The 18,884-nt window shown below is 37.8% G+C and overlaps 2 protein-coding genes across 2 annotated transcripts; one reads left to right on the top strand and one right to left on the bottom strand.

Moving 5' to 3' along the window:
* Positions 1-2,530: 2,530 nt before the first annotated feature.
* On the bottom strand, positions 2,531-3,358 carry LOC140610039 (olfactory receptor 6C2-like). The gene has a single exon (XM_072785516.1). It carries the CDS (start codon positions 3,356-3,358, stop codon positions 2,531-2,533), a length of 828 nt encoding a protein of 275 aa, XP_072641617.1.
* Positions 3,359-7,128: 3,770 nt separating this feature from the next.
* On the top strand, positions 7,129-15,379 carry LOC140609262 (olfactory receptor 6C3-like). The gene is made up of 2 exons (XM_072784566.1): positions 7,129-7,186; positions 14,421-15,379. Exons 1-2 carry the CDS (start codon positions 7,129-7,131, stop codon positions 15,377-15,379), a joined length of 1,017 nt encoding a protein of 338 aa, XP_072640667.1.
* Positions 15,380-18,884: the final 3,505 nt, after the last annotated feature.

Raw genomic sequence — 18,884 nt, 5'->3', positions numbered from 1 at the left:
GGTAGTTTGTGGTTTTCCAGAAATGGGTCCATTTCTTTTAGATTGCCTAACTTATTGGCATAAAGCTGCTCATAATCAGTTTTAATATCATTTGTATTTCCTTGGTATTGGTGGTGCTCTCTCCTTTCTCATTCATGATTTTATTAATTTGAGTCTTTTCTCTCTTCTTTTTAATAAGGCCGACTAATGGTTTATCTATCTTATTAATTCTTTCAAGGAACCAACTCCTGGTTTTGTTAATCTGTTCCACAGTTCTGGTCTCTATTTCATGGAGTTCTTTTTTTAAGATTTATTTATTTATTTATTTGTTTGTTTATTTATTTATTTATTTTTCTAATTGATACAACCATTCTATCTATATTTTTCTTATAAAGTATAGTTTTCATCTCTATAAGTTTGATTTGGATCTTTTTAATATTTTTCTCTTTTTACTTAATATGTTCAATCTTTCTTCACTCTTCATCAATATACAAAGTATAGTCATTACCGTTTTAACCATTTTATTTTAATTATATTATCTTTTACATTTGAGTTCTATTTGTATAGCTTGGTCTCATGATAAGTTGCATTTTCCTGCTTATTTGCATGCCTGGTGAATTTTAATTGTGTCAGGCTTTATGAATTTGCCTTCTTGAATGCTGTATGTATTTTTATCCCTATGAAGATTCTTTAGCTTTATTCTGGTATCACTTGAATTGCTTGGAAACAGTTTTGTCCTTTCAGATGGACAAAAGTTTTGTCCTTTCAGATGTCCTTTCAGTTTTGTCCTTGTTCATATGTGTTCGATTGGACTAGAGTAGCATTTAGCCTAGTCATTTCCTTCCCCAAACTGAGGCAAATCTTTCTGAATAATACCCAGTAAATTATGACATTTTCTTTTTCTTTTTTTAAAGATTTTATTTATTTATTCATTACAGAGAGAGAGAGAGAGAGAGAGAGAAGCAGGCTCCGTGCAGGGAGCCTGACGTGGGACTTGATCCCGGATCTCCTGACCAGTATTCAGCTGAATGCTCATGATGGAGCCATCTGTAGATCACCAGATATCTTTTTGTATGCCTATTCCACCTCTTGGTATTCTTTCTCATGAACTTTAGAGTGGTATCTCTTGGTACTTTCTGGAGTACCACCTACATCTTCTTAACTCTGCCAGACTGATTGACTTTGCATGGGTCTGCCCATCACTATCTTCAGAAAGTAAGCTGAAGTAATCACCTCTCAGGTATCACTTCCCTTTTTTGCCTGATGTCAGTTTTCTGGAAAATGTTGGCTTAAATTTATAGTGGTTTGAATTGGAAGAGAATATATGCCCCCAGTTACTCCATTTTATCTTGAGCTTATTATATTTTTGTGCTCTTTTCCTTAATATAAAACACTCTGTAAAGTTCTAGATTTTTGAAAATCTAGAATGATTAATAATCATAACTTGCTTCTTTGCTTATTCTAAATATTCGTGTAAACATTTATTTTCCTTAGTTATGGTTAAATTTTATTTTCTTTTATAACTCTTTTTATTTGGGGACATTGTATGTTTTGTCCCTCACCTTACAAAATGAGTAGTACTGTTTGCTACCTAATAGACGTTTATTATTATTATTACTATTACTATTATTATTATTAATTATTTGGGTAGATATTGATGGCAGGAATAGCAGGGAAGGTAGGAGATGAAATGCTATCCAAGATCTTGCAGTCTAGCTTAGACAAGTCAAACACCCATTAAATGCTAATCCATAATACTTTGCTGTCCTCATATTAGTAGATGGGTTTTGTCATCTCTTGAGTGTGTACTGCCATTATGGCTTGCTTTTATCAAGTAGCTACTATCATTGAATATTTTAGTGGGATATGAGAGCTATAACTTTGGTTATTTTGAAGTATCTGGAGAACTTGGAGAAAGAGAAGTGATTGTCTCACAATTTTAAATTTCCATCTCAAGGTATGGAAAAAGGTTAGAAAACTCTGACTTCCTTAAAATAAATCATATATCTCTTATAACTACAGGATTGAAACTTTTGGAAACCAACTCAAGTCTAATCATGTGGTTGCAAATTGAATTCATAATCTCCAGGGGTTACTTGAGGACACATGTGAGTAGATTTTACTGAAAGCCTCAGAAAAGCAGACATTTATTATCCATCTTAAGAGTTTGATCTCCTCTTGCTTGAAAAATATATAAGTTTTGAAGTAATTTTCTTGCAGGTTAATGGTGAACTTGGTCAAGACTCACCCCACCTTCTCTCATTGCTTGATACCTAATAACAGGCTCAAGTTCAAACAGACTCCAGGGTGTTGGATACACATTATGATATAGAAGGAAGTAACATGCACACTAAAAGAATTTCATGACAGCTAATTTATATCAACTAAAACCTATGGAACATCTATGGGAATAGATCATAAGAGTTATGTAATCATGGTAAAATGAGAAGTAACAATGGATGTTTTTAATATAAAAATATTTTTAGTTTTCTAATCCTTTGAAAGAAATGCCATCTTTTTAATTGAGTCCTTAAAGGCTTGTTTGACTTGCTTATTCCGTAGTGTATAAATGAAAGGGTTCATCAAAGGGATGATTGAGGTATTGAGCAATGAAGATGAAGATGCAACTTCCATAGGTGATGGAAATTACAATCATATGGGAAGAACAAGTGAAGAAAGCCTTTTTCCTTTGCTGAGCTGAAGGGAGTCTTAAAATGGTCTTGACAATATATGTGTATGACACAAATACACAGACTAATGTGACTATGAGGGTCAACACAGCCATGATTAAAACAAATTGCTCTACAAATTGAGCGTCTGAGCATACAATATTCAGGAGAGGAGATGCATCACAACCAAAATGGTCAATGAGATTGGAGTTACAGAAATCTAGCTGAACTCCCAGGATAAGTGGTGGGAGTATGACAATTAACCCAATCAGCCAACAGCAAAGGACAAGAATTGTGCATCCTCTTTCATTCATGATGATAGTGTAGTGCAAGGGCTTGCAGATGGCAACATAGCAGTCATAGCACATGGCGGTTAGAAGAAAAAATTCTGTTGCTCCAATGAGGATAACAAAAAATAATTGGATGACACAAGCATTATAGGTAACACTTTTGTCCCCAGTTGTCAGGCTGTATAAGAGTCGAGGAACACAGACAGTTGTAAATATTATTTCTAAGATGGAAAAATTCCGAAGGAAAAAGTACATGGATGTTTTGAGGTGAGAGTCTACAAGAGTGAGGAGGATAATGATTAAATTTCCAGCAACAGTGAAAATGTAGGTTAAAAACAGAAATAATGAAAGAAAAACCTGTAGTCGTGGATCATCTGTTAATCCTAGCAGGATGAATGCTATTGCAGAATGATTTTTCATTACTGACTTCAGATATATAATGAGTCTGTATTATTAAGTTACAAACCTTGAATCTGAGGAATAGAATATAAAAGTAATATATCAATAAGCTATTTAGAGAAAAGTAGTCCAGCAAGCTAGTAGAAGTGTATTTTAGAACTTTTATTTGATTGTCAGTAATCTGGTGTAGAAGTGATTGCATCATGCTTCATTTCCCTGGACTCTGCTTTACCTTGGTCTTCAGAATATGGTTTATAGAAAACACATCCCTCTGAAATTTAATTTCCACTCCAGTTATAGGACCAATTTAAAAGTATACAGAAAATACCACAAGGATTTCACAGTCTCCTGAGATTAGGGCCAGCCATCTTGGTATCTTTAGTCCTCAGTGTAGAGTAGGAAATTCATAAATGTTAATAAATAGAAAAATATGTATACAATTTTTATTTCCCACCTGTCAGGACAGCATATCAGCAAGTCATTCTCATAGGCTATAATAGTATAATACCATCAGTGTCTTAGTTGTATTATTTCCATGCTTTGCAACACTCCTTCCTTTAAATAATTACTTAAACCCCCCCCCCCAAATCCTGGAAAAGTCTCTACTGTGTGGGTGAACTGGGAACAGTATTACAGAGTTACCATGAAATTTCTTGAGTCTCATACTTCTCCAGAATTTCTTCTTTGCTCTCTTTTTATAATAGACTGAAATATTCGAGTCTTTGTCCTTCCCCTGTATCAGTTTGATCAGTCTCTCTTTTGTTTCCTCTCCTGAATTCCACTTTCAACATCCATCTGTTCTCTAGCATCCCACCCATCCCAAGCCTTCCCAGAATAATGACAAGTGAGATGTTCTGATGTCCTTTCCAGAGAACAGAGTCCTGTCCTTAGGCTTCCATGATCCATATTGGGATTGTGTAGCTTACACATAGATGTTTCAGCTTCCAAATGCCTTCTAAGTCTACTTGCCATCTGCAATAATAACATAAAATCTAGATCCTTCAAGGTGATCAGACATAAGGGAATACCACTTGGGTGAGGAGTTGACTTCTTTGCCTTTGTTCCATTCTCTGAAGACTTGGGAATGCCAAGGGAATTGCTATCCCTATCGTTGGTCCTCAGCACTCTGGCCCAAGGATAGACTCAGCCCGTACTTATTTCCCCAAAGGACAGTTATTATTAGGCATTAATCCTTAAGAAGGCTTAAATATGACACAGAGAATAAAGAAATCTGGTTATTAGGTGTGGATATTCTTAAAAACTGAAAAATAGCCATCTTTTTGAGTTTCCCTACAAAACTGTCTCCCTGTGATGCTTCTTTTGAAGATCCTGTCAAAGAAATGATTGTCACCACCTTCCAGGAAGCCACTGAGTACTTTCTCATTTCTCACATTCCCTACCTATTCATGTACCCTTCCCAGCAATTGTGGCAATACTAAGAAGTGTCAGAGCTGGAATTACTGACCCAGGTCAAACCGGATTAAAATTAAAGTGTTTCCAGGAAATCGATAATTTTAAGATTTTGGGCAATTGCTTATCTTTAGACCATTCTAATAATCACAAGTTAATTAAAATGTTAGATTTTTTTAATGTTTCCTAGCCAAAAAGTATGTCTGGGGCATCTGGGTTTCTTCAATAAATGACTAGAATGAAATCTCATGAGTCACCAATTATATTGTAATATAAATGTTCTTTTAGTGTGCTGCTCTAAGATATTCCTCACAAAATGTCTTAAGCGTTGTTTCCCTTTGTGCTTAGAGAAGGCATCATTTTTTTTCCCATTGAGAAGCGTTGCCACAGTGTGACAGGCATTATAGATGCACCATAATAGAAGGCTGCTGACCTAGACTTATGTGATAAAGAGTGTCAGCAAATAAATAATGCATGCTGATTCAAGATTGCTTTCTTGGACTAAGACATAAAAATTTCCTAAGAGCCACACATATTTTTCGTGTTGGCCAATACACTGCACCCCAATTAATATCACTGGATGGCGCACCATTACGTATCATAAAAATATATAATCTTGTGCCCTAAATTCAGAAGAAATGGCTGAAATAAAATTTGTAAATACCTTCGCATCATTGGATGACCACTTTAAGAAGAAGGACTAGCACAAAGCAATTATATTAAATATTGAAGTTTTAGGCCATGTCTATTTTACTTTCTGCTATCAAGGATAATTTTAAATTATAGAGACTTGTTATTTATTATTTTTCCCTTTACTTATTCAAAATTATTTATTTATTTTAGACAGAGAGTGAGCAAGCAGGGGGAGGAACGGAGGGAGAAGGAGAGGGAGAATTCTCAAGCAGACTTCCCGCTGAGCATAGAGCTCTACTGAGGCTTGATCCTAGGACCCCAAGACCATGACCTGAGCTGAAATCAAGTCAGATGCTTGACCAACTGGACTACCCATTGCCCCATTATTTTTTCCTTAAATGTTTCTTTCAAACATTACTTGTTTGAATCCTCTATAATAAAATATGAGCCTAGTAAATGAATATTTACTTGTTTTATTATATTTTATAAAAATAATATATTGAAAATAACATTTGATGCTTTTCTCATTTAACCTCACTTTATCCATTCAATTATTTTCAAGCACTGATGTATTTTCCTCATGTTATTAAATATTCTTCAAAATTCAATTTTACTTGCTTGTCATATCTCAACATATAAGGAACAAAATGATAAAATTAATAGTTTTTTTGGCAGCTTCCACATGACCTTTATTAGAAAGACTCAATTTTACACTAAGGAGCCCGATGTGGGACTCCAACCTGGGACTCCATGATCACGCCCTGAGCCCAAGTCAGACGCTCAACCACTGAGCCACCCAGGCGTCACACATTTTCTAAACCTTATAATATTTTAAATTAATAACAAATGTACTTATTTTTACATTTTTGTGCTATTTGATTGAACATATCAGTAAAAAAAACAGTGAATATCAGAGTCTCCAAATCCTACAATGTAGTTTAATCTAATTAGCATGACACTAATTATTATTATTATGGATTCTTTTTTGGTACTGAAGCAGCTCAAGATGGACTGGAAATGTTCAAGGATAAGTTAAATAATCATTCAACAGGGTGTTTTAGATGCATCTTTGAAGTTATTTGTAGCCCTCATATTCTAACATCTTATGAAAAAGGGAGAAATAATTTTTGATATCCTTGTTTTGGCCCTTCTCATTATAGCACAACAGTGACTACACTCTCCAGCTGTGTTTGTAGCTAGTCTTATTCTTAATTCTGATATTTTCCAAGAGCACTGCTTAAAAATGATGTTCAGATTCATTATTATGTTATATAGAACAAAATGGAAACTCAGCAATTACTTTTCGAATCCTCTCTGAAAATTTAAGCATGTCTTGTACTCAGATTTTTTAGTAGAAATATATAAACTCACTGCCTTTTTTCAGGGACAGCTTTTATACACCTTCCATGAGTCCAGCTCCCAAACATTTAGGCACAAAAATGACAAACACTTCATACTTACTTTCTGGTGGTTCCTCATCACTTTTTGGGAAATTTAATCTAAAGTTGTTTCTTGAATCTGAGGAACACTGGGTGCTAGTGGTTATAATTTTGAGTTAACTTTGGTATACTTTGAAACTCCACATGCTCTTCTGGGTAGGAGTGACTGCAAATGCAAGGTAATATGCAAGGGCATAGAGAATAGTTTCCTTTGCTCTTATCATCACCAAGTCTAACATGGGTCAATGAGAGTTCCTATCTTTCATTGAGCTATCAAATAATATTTTCCTGAATTCTTTAACTGAAAGGATGGACAAACATGGCAAGCAAATGCTAGCAACTCTCCTTGACTATGGAAATCAAAATGGTTTGACCTCTCTGTGCAAAGAAATGATTTGCTCTATAAATTTTCATTAATAGAAATGGCATGGCCTTATTGGTGCACAGGGAACAATTAAGTGAACAGTGAAAATGTCCTTAGTAACTATATTAGAACCACTAGTGAATCTACAGTAAATTTAACTTTGGCAAACAAAACAAAATAGAGAAAAACAAAGAAAAAAATTTAACCAGCACCTGTGGGGCAATGTCCCCAGGTGAAAAATGCAATCATAATAGTATTAGTGGCAGGGAAAAAAAGTCTGATGATAAAATGGCAATCATATTCTCACTATGTTCTTTTTATATTGTTGAAATGCTGGGGGTCATCTGATGATTTCTGTTGTAGGGCATACTCGTATGATCTACTTGTTTGTCTTCCCCATCTATCTGATTATTAGTTCTTAAATGCTTTCTTTTAATCATTAGGAGAATGAAAGTTTTTTTTTCCTACTCATTTTCTCTCCTTTCCCCTTTATTCCCTTTCACTATTTTTTATATTTTTATATTTTTATATTCCCCAAATGAATGAGACCATATAATGTTTGTCCTCTGATTGACTTACTTCACTCAGCATAATACCCTTCAGGTCGGTCCACGTCGAAGCAAATTGTGGGTATTTGTCGTTTCTAATGGCTGAGTAATATTCCATTGTATACATAGACCACATCTTCTTTATCCATTCATCTTTCGATGGACACCGAGGCACATTCTGCAGTTTGGCTACTGTGGACATTGCTGCTATAAACATCAGGGTGCAGGTGTCCCAGCGTGTCACTGCATCTGTATCTTTGGGGTAAATCCCCAGCAGGGCAATTGCTGGGTCGTGGGGCAGATCTATTTTTAACTCTTTAAAGAACCTCCACACAGCTTTCCAGAGTGGCTGCACCAGTTCACATTCCCACCAACAGTGCAGGAGGGTTCCCCTTTCTCCACATCCTCTCCAACATTTGTTGTTTCCTGTCTTGTTAATTTTCCCCATTCCCACTGGTGTGAGGTGGTATCTCATTGTGGTTTTGATTTGTGTTTCTCTGATGGCCAGTGATGCAGAGCATTTTCTCATGTGCTTGTTGGCCAAGGCTAGGTCTTCCTCTGTGAAATTTCTGCTCATGTCTTTTGCCTATTTCATGGATGGATTGTTTGTTTCTTTGCTGTTGAGTTTCATAAGTTCTTTATAGATCTTGGATAGTAGCCCTTTAACAGATGGGTGATTTGCAAATATCTTCTCCCATTGTGTAAGTTGTCTTTGAGTTTTGTTGACTGTGACTGTTTTTTTTTTTTTTTCTGTGCAGAAGCTTTTTGTCTTGATGAAGTCCCAATAGTTCATTTAGCTTTTGTTTCTCTTGCCTTCATGGATGTATCTTGCAGGAAGTTGCTGTGGCCAAGTTCAAAAACTGTGTTGCCTGTGTTCTCCTCTGGGATTTTGATGGAAACTTGTCTCACATTTAGATCTTTCATCCATTTTGAGTTTGTCTTTGTGTATGGTGTAATAGAATGGTCCAATTGCATTCTTCTGCATATGGATGTCCAATTTTCCCAGCACCATTTATTGAAGAGACTTTTTTCCAGTGGAGAGTCTTTCCTCCTTTGTCGAATATTAGTTGACCATAAAGTTGGAGGTCCACTTCTGGATTCTCTATTATGTTCCTTTCATCTATGTGTCTGTTTTTGTGCCAGTACCACACTGTCTTGATGACCACAGATTTGTAGTACAACCTGAAATCTGGCATTGTATTACCTCCAGCTATGGTTTTCTTTTTTAATATTCCCCTGGCTATTCAGGGTCTTTTCTGATTCCACACAAATCTTAAGATAATTTGTTCTAACTATCTGAAGAAAGTCCATGGTATTTTGATAGGGATTGCATTGAATGTGTAAATTGCCCTGGGTAGCATAGATATTTTCACAATATTAATTCTTCACATCCATGAGCATGGAATATTTTTCCATCTCTTTGTGTCTTCCTCAAGTTCTTTCAGAAGTGTTCTATAGTTTTTAGGGTAGAGATCCTTTACCTCTTTGATTAGGTTTATTCCTAGGTATCTGATGTTTTTTGTTCCAATTGTAAATGAGATTGACTCCTTCAGTTCTCTTTCTTCAATCTCATTGTTAGTGTATAGAAATGCCACTGACTTCTGGGCATTGATTTTTATTCTGCCAAACTGCCAAATTGCTGTATGAGTCTAGCAATCTTGGGGTGGAGTCTTTTGAGTTTTCTATGTACAGTATCATTCATCTGTGCAGAGGGAGACTTTGACTTCTTTGCCAATTTGAATGCCATTTATTTTTTTGTTGTTGTTGCCTGATTGCTGAAGCTAGGAATACTAGGACTATGTTGAATGGCAGTGGTGAGAGTGGACATCCCTGTCTTGTTCCTGATCTTAGGGGAAAGGCTCCCAGTGTTTCCCCATTGAGAATATTTGCTGTGGGCTTTTCATAGATGGCTTTCAAGATGCTGAGGAATGTTCCTTGTATCCCTACACTCTGAAGAGTTTTGATCAGAAATGGATGCTGTATTTTGTCAAATGCTTTTTCTGCATCTATTGAGAGGATCCAATCGTTCTTGTTTTTCCTCTTGCTGATATGATAAACCACATTGATTGCTTTATGTGTGTTGAACCAGCCTTCCATCCAGTGGATAAATCCCACTTGGTCATGGTGAATAATCATCTTAATGTATTGTTGTATCCTATTGGCTAGTATATGGTTGAGAATTTTTGCATCCATGTTCATCAGGGATATTGGTGTATAAAACTCCTTTTGGTGGGGTCTATGTCTGGTTTTGGTATTACGGTGATGCTGGCCTCATAGAACGAGTTTGGAATTATTCCATCTCTTTCTATCTTTCTGAAAACTTTTAGTAGAAGAGGTATGGTTTCTTCTTTAAACGTTTGATAGAATTCCCCAGGGAAGCCATCTGGCCCCGGACTTTTGTGTCTTGGGAGGTTTTTGATGACTGCCTCAATTTCCTCCCTGGTTATCAGCCTGTTCAGGTTTTCTATTTCTTCCTGTTCCAGTTTTGGTAGTTTGTGGTTTTCCAGAAATGCATCCATTTCTTCTAGATTGCCTAATTTACTGGTGTAAAGCTGCTCATTCTCAGTTTTTAAGATCTTTTGTATTTCCTTGGTGTTGGTGGTGATCTCTCCTTTCTCATTCATGATTATATTTTACCAATTTGAGTCTTTTCTCTCTTCTTTTTTAATAAGGCTGACTAATGGTTTGTCTATCTTATTAATTCTTCCAAAGAACCAACTCCTGGTGTTGTTGATCTGTTCTACAGTTTCTGGTCTCCATTTCAATGAGTTCTGCCTGAGTCTTTATTAACTCTCTTCTTCTGTTGGATGTAGGATCTATTTGTGGTTTTTTCTCCAGCTCCTTGAGGTGCAAGGTTAGCTTTTGTATTTGAGTTCTTTTCAGTTTTTGGATTGTTGCTTGTATTGCGATATATTTTCCCCTCTGGACTGCTTTTGCTGCATCCCAAAGATTTTGAATGGTTGTATCTTCATTCTCATTAGTTTCCATGAATCTTTTTCATTCTTCTCTAATGTCCTGGTTGACCCTTTCATCTTTTAGCAGGATGGTCCTTAACCTCCACGTGTTTGAAATCCTTCCAAACTTCTTCTTGTGACTTAGTTCTAATTTCAAGGCCTTATGGTCTGAAAATAAACAGGGACGATCCCAATCTTTTGGTATCAGTTAAGACTTGATTTGTGACCCAGTAAGTGGTCTATTCTGGCAAAAGTTCCATGTGCACTTGAGAAGAATGTGTATTCAGTTGTGTTTGGATGTAAAGTTCTGTAAATATTTGTAAAATCCATTTGGTCCAGTATATCAGAAAGGGAGACAGAACGTAAAGACTGCTAACTCTGGGAAACGAACTAGGGGTGGTAGAAGGGGAGGAGGGCGGGGGGTGGGAGTGAATGGGTGACGGGCACTGGGGGTTATTCTGTATGTTAGTAAATTGAACACCAATAAAAAATAAATAAAAAAAATAAATAAAGCTCTTGTTTCTTTGGAGATGTTGTGCTTAGAAGATCTGTCGATTGTAGAAAGTGCTACATTCAAGTCACCAAGTATAAGTGTATTATTATCTAAGTATGTCTTAACTTTGGTTATTAATTGATATACTTGGCAGCTCACACCTTAGAGGCATAAATACTCATGATTGTTAGGTCCTCTTGTTGGATAGATACTTTAAGTATGATGTAGTGTCTCTCTTCATCTCTTACTACAGTCTTTGGGATAAACTTTAGTTTATCTGATATAAGGATGGCTACCGCTGCTTTCTTTTGAGGACAATTTGAATGGTATATGGTTCTCCAACCTTTTATTTTCAGCCTGTAGGTGTCCTTAGGTGTAAAATGAGTCTCTTGTAGACAGCAAATAGATGGGTCTTGCTTTTTTATCCAGTCTGAAACCCTGAGCCTTTTGATGGGGTCATTAAGTCCATTCACGTTCAGAGTTACTATTGAAAGATGAATTTAGTGTCATCATGATACCTATTCAGTCCCTGCTTTTGTGGACTGTTTTCTTGGAATTCATCTTTCTTTTACAGAGTCCCCCTTAATATTTCTTGGAGAGCCGGTTTGCCGGTCCCATATTCTTTCAGTTTTTGCCAGTCTTGGAAGATCTTTATCTCTCCTTCTATTCTGAAAGAGAGTCTTACTGAATAAAGTATTCTTGGCTGCAGATTCTTCTCATTTAGGACTCTAGGTAGATCCTGCCAGCCCATTCTGGCCTGCCAGTTCTTGTGGAGTGGTCTGCTGTTATCCTAATGCTTCTCCCTATAAAAGTTAGAGATTTCTTGTCTGTTGCTTCTTTAAGGATCTTCTCTTTATCTTTGGAATTTGCACGCTTAACTATTAAATGTCGAGGTGTTGAACGGTTTTTATTGATTTTAGGGGGGCAGGTCTCTCTATTTCCTGGATCTGAATGCCTGTTTCCCTCCCCAGGTTAGGAAAGTTTTCATCTATGATTTGTTCAAATACATATTCTGGACCTCTGTTGCTTTTAGCGCCCTGGGAAACCCCAATTATACGTAGGTTTTTCTTCCTCAGGCTGTCACTTATTTCTCTTAATCTATCCTCATCATCTTTTAATTGTTTGTCTCTTTTTTCCTCAATTTCCCTCTTTGCCATCAACTTGGCTGCCATGTCACTCACTTGTTCTTCCACCTCGTTAACCCTCGTCGTTAGGACTTCTAGTTTGGATTGCATCTCTTTCAATTGACTTTTAATTTCTGCCTGATTAGATCTAAATTCTGCAGTCATGAAGTCTCTTGAGTCCTTTATGCTTTTTTCTAGACCCACCAGTAGCTTTATAATAGTGCTTCTGAATTGGCTTTCTGACATTGAATTGTAATCCAGATTTTGTAACTCTGTGGGAGAGAGGACTGTTTCTGATTCTTTCTTTTGAGGTGAGGTTTTCCTTCTAGTCATTTTGCTCAGTGCAGAGTGGACAAAAACAAGTTGTATTGGGAAAAGGAAAAAAGAGAGGAGAGAAAGAAGGAGAGAAAAGAGAAAAAGAAAAAAGAAAAAAGGAGGAAAAAAAGAGAAGAAACAGAGAAAGAAAAAGAAAGGGAAAAAAGGTGGGGGAAGCAAACAGAAATCAAAAAGCAAAAAAAAAAAAAAAACACGGGGGAGTATCTTCTGATTCTGTATACTTTAAGTCCCTTGACTTCCCCTGGAACTTGTCCGTCTGGTTGGTCTTCTGGGGGAGGGGCCTGCTGTGCTGACTTTCAAGTGTTAGCACTTGGGGGGGGCTGCTCTGCCCCCTGCCTGGTGCAGGGCTCAGTGGGGGGTTGTTTACCCCCTGAGGCCCCAGGAGGAACAACCCCAGTGGCCGTGGCCTGCTCTGCAGCCCTAGAGTCAGCTCCCGCAGTAACTAGGGAGCTCTCGGTCTGCAGGGCCTGGAGGCCCCGGGGCGGGGCCGCTGATCTGCTCAGCTCAGGGCAGGAGTGTCCTTGCGGTCCTGTTCGCTCCCGTCCTCTGCCTGTCCCGGGGAGGCACTTGGGGAGCTGCTCTGCCCCCTCCCTGGTGCAGGGCTCAGTGGGGGTTGTTTACCCCGTGAGGCCCCAGGAGGAACAACCCCAGTGGCTATTGCAGCTCTGGAAACCTGGATTCAGCTCCCGCATGAACTCCAGAGCTCTCGGCGTGCAGGGCCTGGAGGCTCCGGGGCGGGGCCGCTGATCTGCTCAGCTCGGGGCAGGAGCGTCCTTGCAGTCCTGGGCCCTCCCGGCCTCTGCCTGTCCCGGGGTGAGGCCGGATCCTGGGCTGTGTCCCGGCGCCCTGTGCTCCGGAGCCTGCGCTGTTGGACTCGCACTCCCGGCCCCGCAGCCACCTCCGCGGAGCCGCCACCCGAGCCCCTCCGAGCTGCTCCGGGACCCGCCGTGCGCGCTGCAGCCCTTAGGGAGCTCCGCGCAGTCTCCCCGGGGCGCAGGTGTCTGTTACTGTCCCAGGGAGCCCGAGGGCATCCCTGCCCTCCTGGGTCCTGCTCCAACTCCCTGCGAGCCCCTTTCCGCCCGGGAAGGTTGGTGCAGCTCCTGCTTCTCCGGGACGGGCCTCTCCTGTCCTGGGGACATTCGCCCGGGCCTTAGCCCGGCTCCTCGCGGGGCCCTCCCCTTTGGAGGCCTTTCGTTTCTTTATTTCTTCCCCCACCCCGTCTTCCTACCTTGATAGAAGCGCGAACTCTTCTCACTGTAGCATTCCAGCTGTTCTCTCTTTTTTTTTTATTTTTTTATTTTTTATTTTTTTTTCTGTTCTCTCTTTAAGTCTCAGGCCAAATTCATAGATTTTTAGGATAATTTTAAGGTTATCTAGGTAATTTGGTGGGGACAGGTTATTTGGGGACACTACTCTTCTGCCATCTTGCCCCTCCTCCAAGGTGCGTATTTTTCATAATTTTTCTACAAAAATACAACGAAGTACATAAATTGGATAAAGCAAGAAGTACTGATTTTACCATTTTTCAATGATGTGAGTAATTGCATGAAAATTTCTAAACATCAAACTGCAATATTTCAGATAAGACAACCAATAAATAAGACAGAACATGCAAATACATATTATAATCAAATGCAAACAAGACAGACAAAAGAAATTAAGATGAGCATGGATTATAGAATATATTTTACAATTGTATCAATGGTGGTGATATTGATAATCATGAATTATACATTCCATCTCCTCCCTTTAATATTCTTGCCACCTAAATATCTTTAAAAGAAGAAAAGGAGAGAGAGAAAGAAATAAATCACACAGTGATCACCAAGTTTGTCCTGCTAGGCCTTTCTGATGATCCTGACCTTCAGATTGTGATTTTCCTCTTCTTATTCGTCACATACTTACTAAGTGTCACTGGAAACCTAACTATCATCACCCTAACCTTGGTGGACTCTCATCTACAGACGCCAATGTATTTCTTCCTCCGAAACTTCTCTTTCTTAGAAATCTTATTTACAACTGTATGTATTCCTAGATTTCTGGGGGCAATTATCACCAGGGATAAGACTATTTCCTATAACGACTCTGCAGTCCAGCTGTTTTTCTTTATTTTAATGGGGGTGATGGAATTTTACATTCTCACTGCCATGTCTTATGACGGCTATGTTGCCATCTGCAAGCCCCTTCATTACACCACCATCATGATCAGGAAGGTCTGCACTCTACTTGTGCTCTGTGCATGGCTCGGTGGGTTCTTGACCATTTTCCCACCCCTTATGCTTCTACTCCAGCTGAATTACTGTGCTTCCAATGTCATTGACCACTTTGCATGTGACTATTTTCCCCTTTTACAACTGTCTTGTTCAGATACGTGGCTCCTAGAGGTAATTGGTTTCTACTTTGATTTAGTTGCCTTGCTATTCACTTTGGCCTTGGTGATTTTATCTTATCTGTATATAATCAGAACTATTTTGAGAATCCCATCTGCCAGTCAGAGAAAAAAGGCTTTCTCCACATGTTCTTCTCATATGATTGTCATTTCCATTTCTTATGGGAGCTGTATATTTATGTATGCTAATCCCTCTGCAAAAGAAAGGGCATCATTGACCAAAGGAGTAGCTATTCTCAATACTTCTGTTGCCCCCATGCTGAACCCTTTTATTTACACTCTGAGAAACCAGCAAGTAAAACAAGCTTTCAAAGATATGGTCCATAAAGTAGTATTTTCTTCAAGTAAATGAAACATTTCTTCTGGCAAAAAAAAAAAAAAGACACTCTAAAGAGTAACTAGGTAAAATCTTGACATTCCTAAATATCTAAGTTGGTATGCTTCTTCTTCTAGTCTCTTATATGCCACTTTGTAATTATTTAATAGGTGCCCACCCATTTTTTCTACTTCCATACCCGTGTTTCTCCAATACATGTTTATTGACATATTGTAAAGTATGGAAAGCTTTATTTCTCCTACAAAGTTTTATGGAAATGAAATGTATTTCTATAAGGCATACTGTATAGCACAATGTAAAAAATAGTGTTAATTTTGTTAATAAACGTCTCTAAAGTCCCTTATAGTTTCAAAATTCATGTGTGATTCTTGTGAATTTTCCAGATGTTTTTGGTGATCTCTTAACATTTAAAAAATCTATACTCCCTATACTATTGTATATTAAATTCAGTCCTTAGAAATCCTAAGTCATTGTGAATTACACTTTAAGTACAGAGCATAATATATTTTGCGAAATTTAGTGCATATTACGAGGTAAATATCGATCATGATATTGAGTACTATTTATAGAATTTCTATTTCTCTCTCATTTTTGAAAAAATATTGATATCTGTTAAAGATTTGAAGCAAATGCAATAAAACTAAAACACCTGTCACTTTTCTAATTTTTGAGCCCCTGTATGACAGTTATTTTGAGTAATTTGTCAGATGTATCTATATTTCTCTAGAGTCTGCTAATGAAGATTTTGTTTCTTTGGACCATTTTCCTCTGCTTCTTGACATTCCTTGTATCTTTATGTTGATATGTATGCATTTGAAAAAACAACCTTGTCTCACAGTCTTGTAAAACTGGATTTGGGCAGAGGAAGACCATCACCTCTGAGTCCGGCTTCAGTCCACAAAATTCTGGGGACCTCTTGAACCTTTTGCAAGAATATATCTTCTCAGACTTCCATGTGAATATTCTCAATGACAAGATTTTGCCTTCTTTTGGTTTCTCTGATGGAGTTTGTAATCTCTTGCTTGTTCTTTGTCTGTGTTAACTCATGTCCTTGAAGTAACAGCTCACCATCCAGATTTTTTTTTCTCATCAGCCCACAGTCACCTAGAGTTTGTCAGTTGCCCTAAGTGAACAAACAAATGTGTTTCTCTTCCCTATTCCTTCTGCAATGCTCTTTCTTACTCTATGTAGATATGACTTTGTGAACTGTACTATTTTGCTTCTCTTTAAAGCATTTCTTTTCACATTTCCTTCAAACCTGGGATACTGACAACACATATACTTAATTTCTGTTTTGTCTAAAGAATTCTTTACTTCTTCTGGTTTTTTTTTTTTTTTTTGGATTTTCAACCCTCTGTTTATCTTTCCCTTCTGTTTTTGCATTCTGTCTACTTTCTTCACTAGAGCCCTTATCATATTAATCATAATTGTTTCAAATGTCCAGTCTCATCATTTTCACACCTCTGCCATGTCTGGTTCTCTGCCTCTTCAAAAAGAGTGTTTTTTTCCCTTTTTTATGCCCATACAGTTTTCTTGACACCCACATGTGATGCTCTGGTAAAAAGAACCACAGCAAGTATGCCTTTGGAAATGTGGTAGTCAGGCATGGGGGGAGGTGAAGCATTCTCTAGTCCTAAGGTCAGCGCTCAGTTTCTTAGTGAGCTTGGGCCTCTGGGAGGTGAACTTCATTAATTGTTTCTCAGTTTTTTCTCCCCACTTAAGCAGAACAGGAAGGTTAGTGTGAGCTGGAGTCAGGTATTTTCCTTCTCCCACATGGAAGGCTAGAAGATTCTGGAGTTGGGTATTTCCTTGTCCAAGGTCAGCTCAGCTCTGATAGTGTCCCAACAGGTTAGGCTCTGGTCATCTAGGTTCCTGTGAGGGCTGGATCTCTTAAGAATACAGCATTCTCATGTATTTCAAAATGGTCCCTTTTTCTCTCCCCTGACAGAAACATGAGGTGATTTTTCTCTGACACTCCACCTCTGAATCCCGTTGAGCTCTTAGAAGCAAATATCATGATGTGGACTCCCTGAGTTTCCCCACTTAGCCTCACAAACCATACATTTTACTTCAGGTTTTCTTCCTCTGGCACCAGACCCTAGGGCATTTTCTACTTATGAGCCTCTGCTCTCTTAAACCTTCACTTTTTGTACTTAGTTGTCTGATTTTCAATCATGAGGGCAGTGATTTTTCTGCTCAAAGGATCCAAAAAGGGGGATCCCTGGGTGGCGCAGCAGTTTAGCACCTGCCTTTGGCCCAGGGCGCAATCCTGGAGACCCGGGATCGAATCCCACATCGGGCTCCCGGTGCATGGAGCCTGCTTCTCCCTCTGCCTGTGTCTCTGCCTCTCTCTCTCACTGTGTGCCTATCATTAATAAGTAAAATAAAATTTTAAAAAAATTAAAAAAAAAGGATCCAAAAAGAGTTGATTTTCAGGCTGTTTATCTTTTTTTTTTTTTTTTTTTTTTTATTGGTAGACCCAAGTGGTGACTTGTGACTTCTTACATGCAGAGCTGGAAACCAAAGGTGTCACACGTCTCATAACACATTATTTTTCTGTTTTACCTCACATTTCTTTTTTTTCCTTTTTTTATAAATTATTTTTTATTGGTGTTCAATTTGCCAACATATAGAATAACACCCAGTGCTCATCCCATCAAGTGCCCCCCTCAGTGCCCATCACATTTCTATATGTCCTTTGCATGGGTATTCATCTGTCTCAAGAAACTCCTTCTTATGGAGACAGAGGGCTTCACTATTATGTTTTCTTTAATTATTTTTTAAAAATGGCAAATTCACTGATAATACTTATTAGAAAAGAAGAAAGGCCTTTAACAATTTTCCAATCTTGCAACCTGACTAAATAGCAACATTTGAATTTGAACCTATCTGTTTTGGATCTAAGACTGTATTTTAAAAAATTCCTTATGATATACTACATCCCACTGATATTCTTATATATTATAGGTACTTACATATTAAACTAAAAATATCTTTTAAGCCCCAAAGTAACAAAATTTCGTATACTTGAAACTTTAATAGAAATTAAAGATACCTGTTAAAATAGCTCTTTTCATAGATACACTGACTATACTGATTAGCTGTGATATGAACAATTAGATCAATATCAAACAATTTTATTAAATACTATGGTTGAATCAGAATAACTTAGAATATTTAACAAGCAAAGAGTCACTATTTTTGGACAACTTTTGATGAACATGTGATCCAAGAGAAAAATTAGAAAATGTTGAATGTAAACTTTTGTATAAATTCATATCCAAAAAATGGCTAAAGAATAATGAGATCAGTAGTATATATGACTTGATATAATTGTGTAATATTCCTCATTAGAAAATGGCTTGGTGTAGTAAAAAAAGTTCTGAGCTGAGAGTCAGGTATTTTATTTATATCTTTCAGAACATTGCCTGCTCTTTTTAAAAAAAGATTTCATTTATTTATTTAAAGAGAAAGAGAGGGATCCCTGGGTAGCGCAGCGGTTTGGCGCCTGCCTTTGGCC

The sequence above is a fragment of the Canis lupus genome, chromosome 2, assembly GCF_048164855.1.
Source record: "Canis lupus baileyi chromosome 2, mCanLup2.hap1, whole genome shotgun sequence".
Classification (NCBI taxonomy): Eukaryota; Metazoa; Chordata; class Mammalia; order Carnivora; family Canidae; genus Canis; species Canis lupus.
This window is presented reverse-complemented; position numbering and strand designations above follow the sequence as displayed.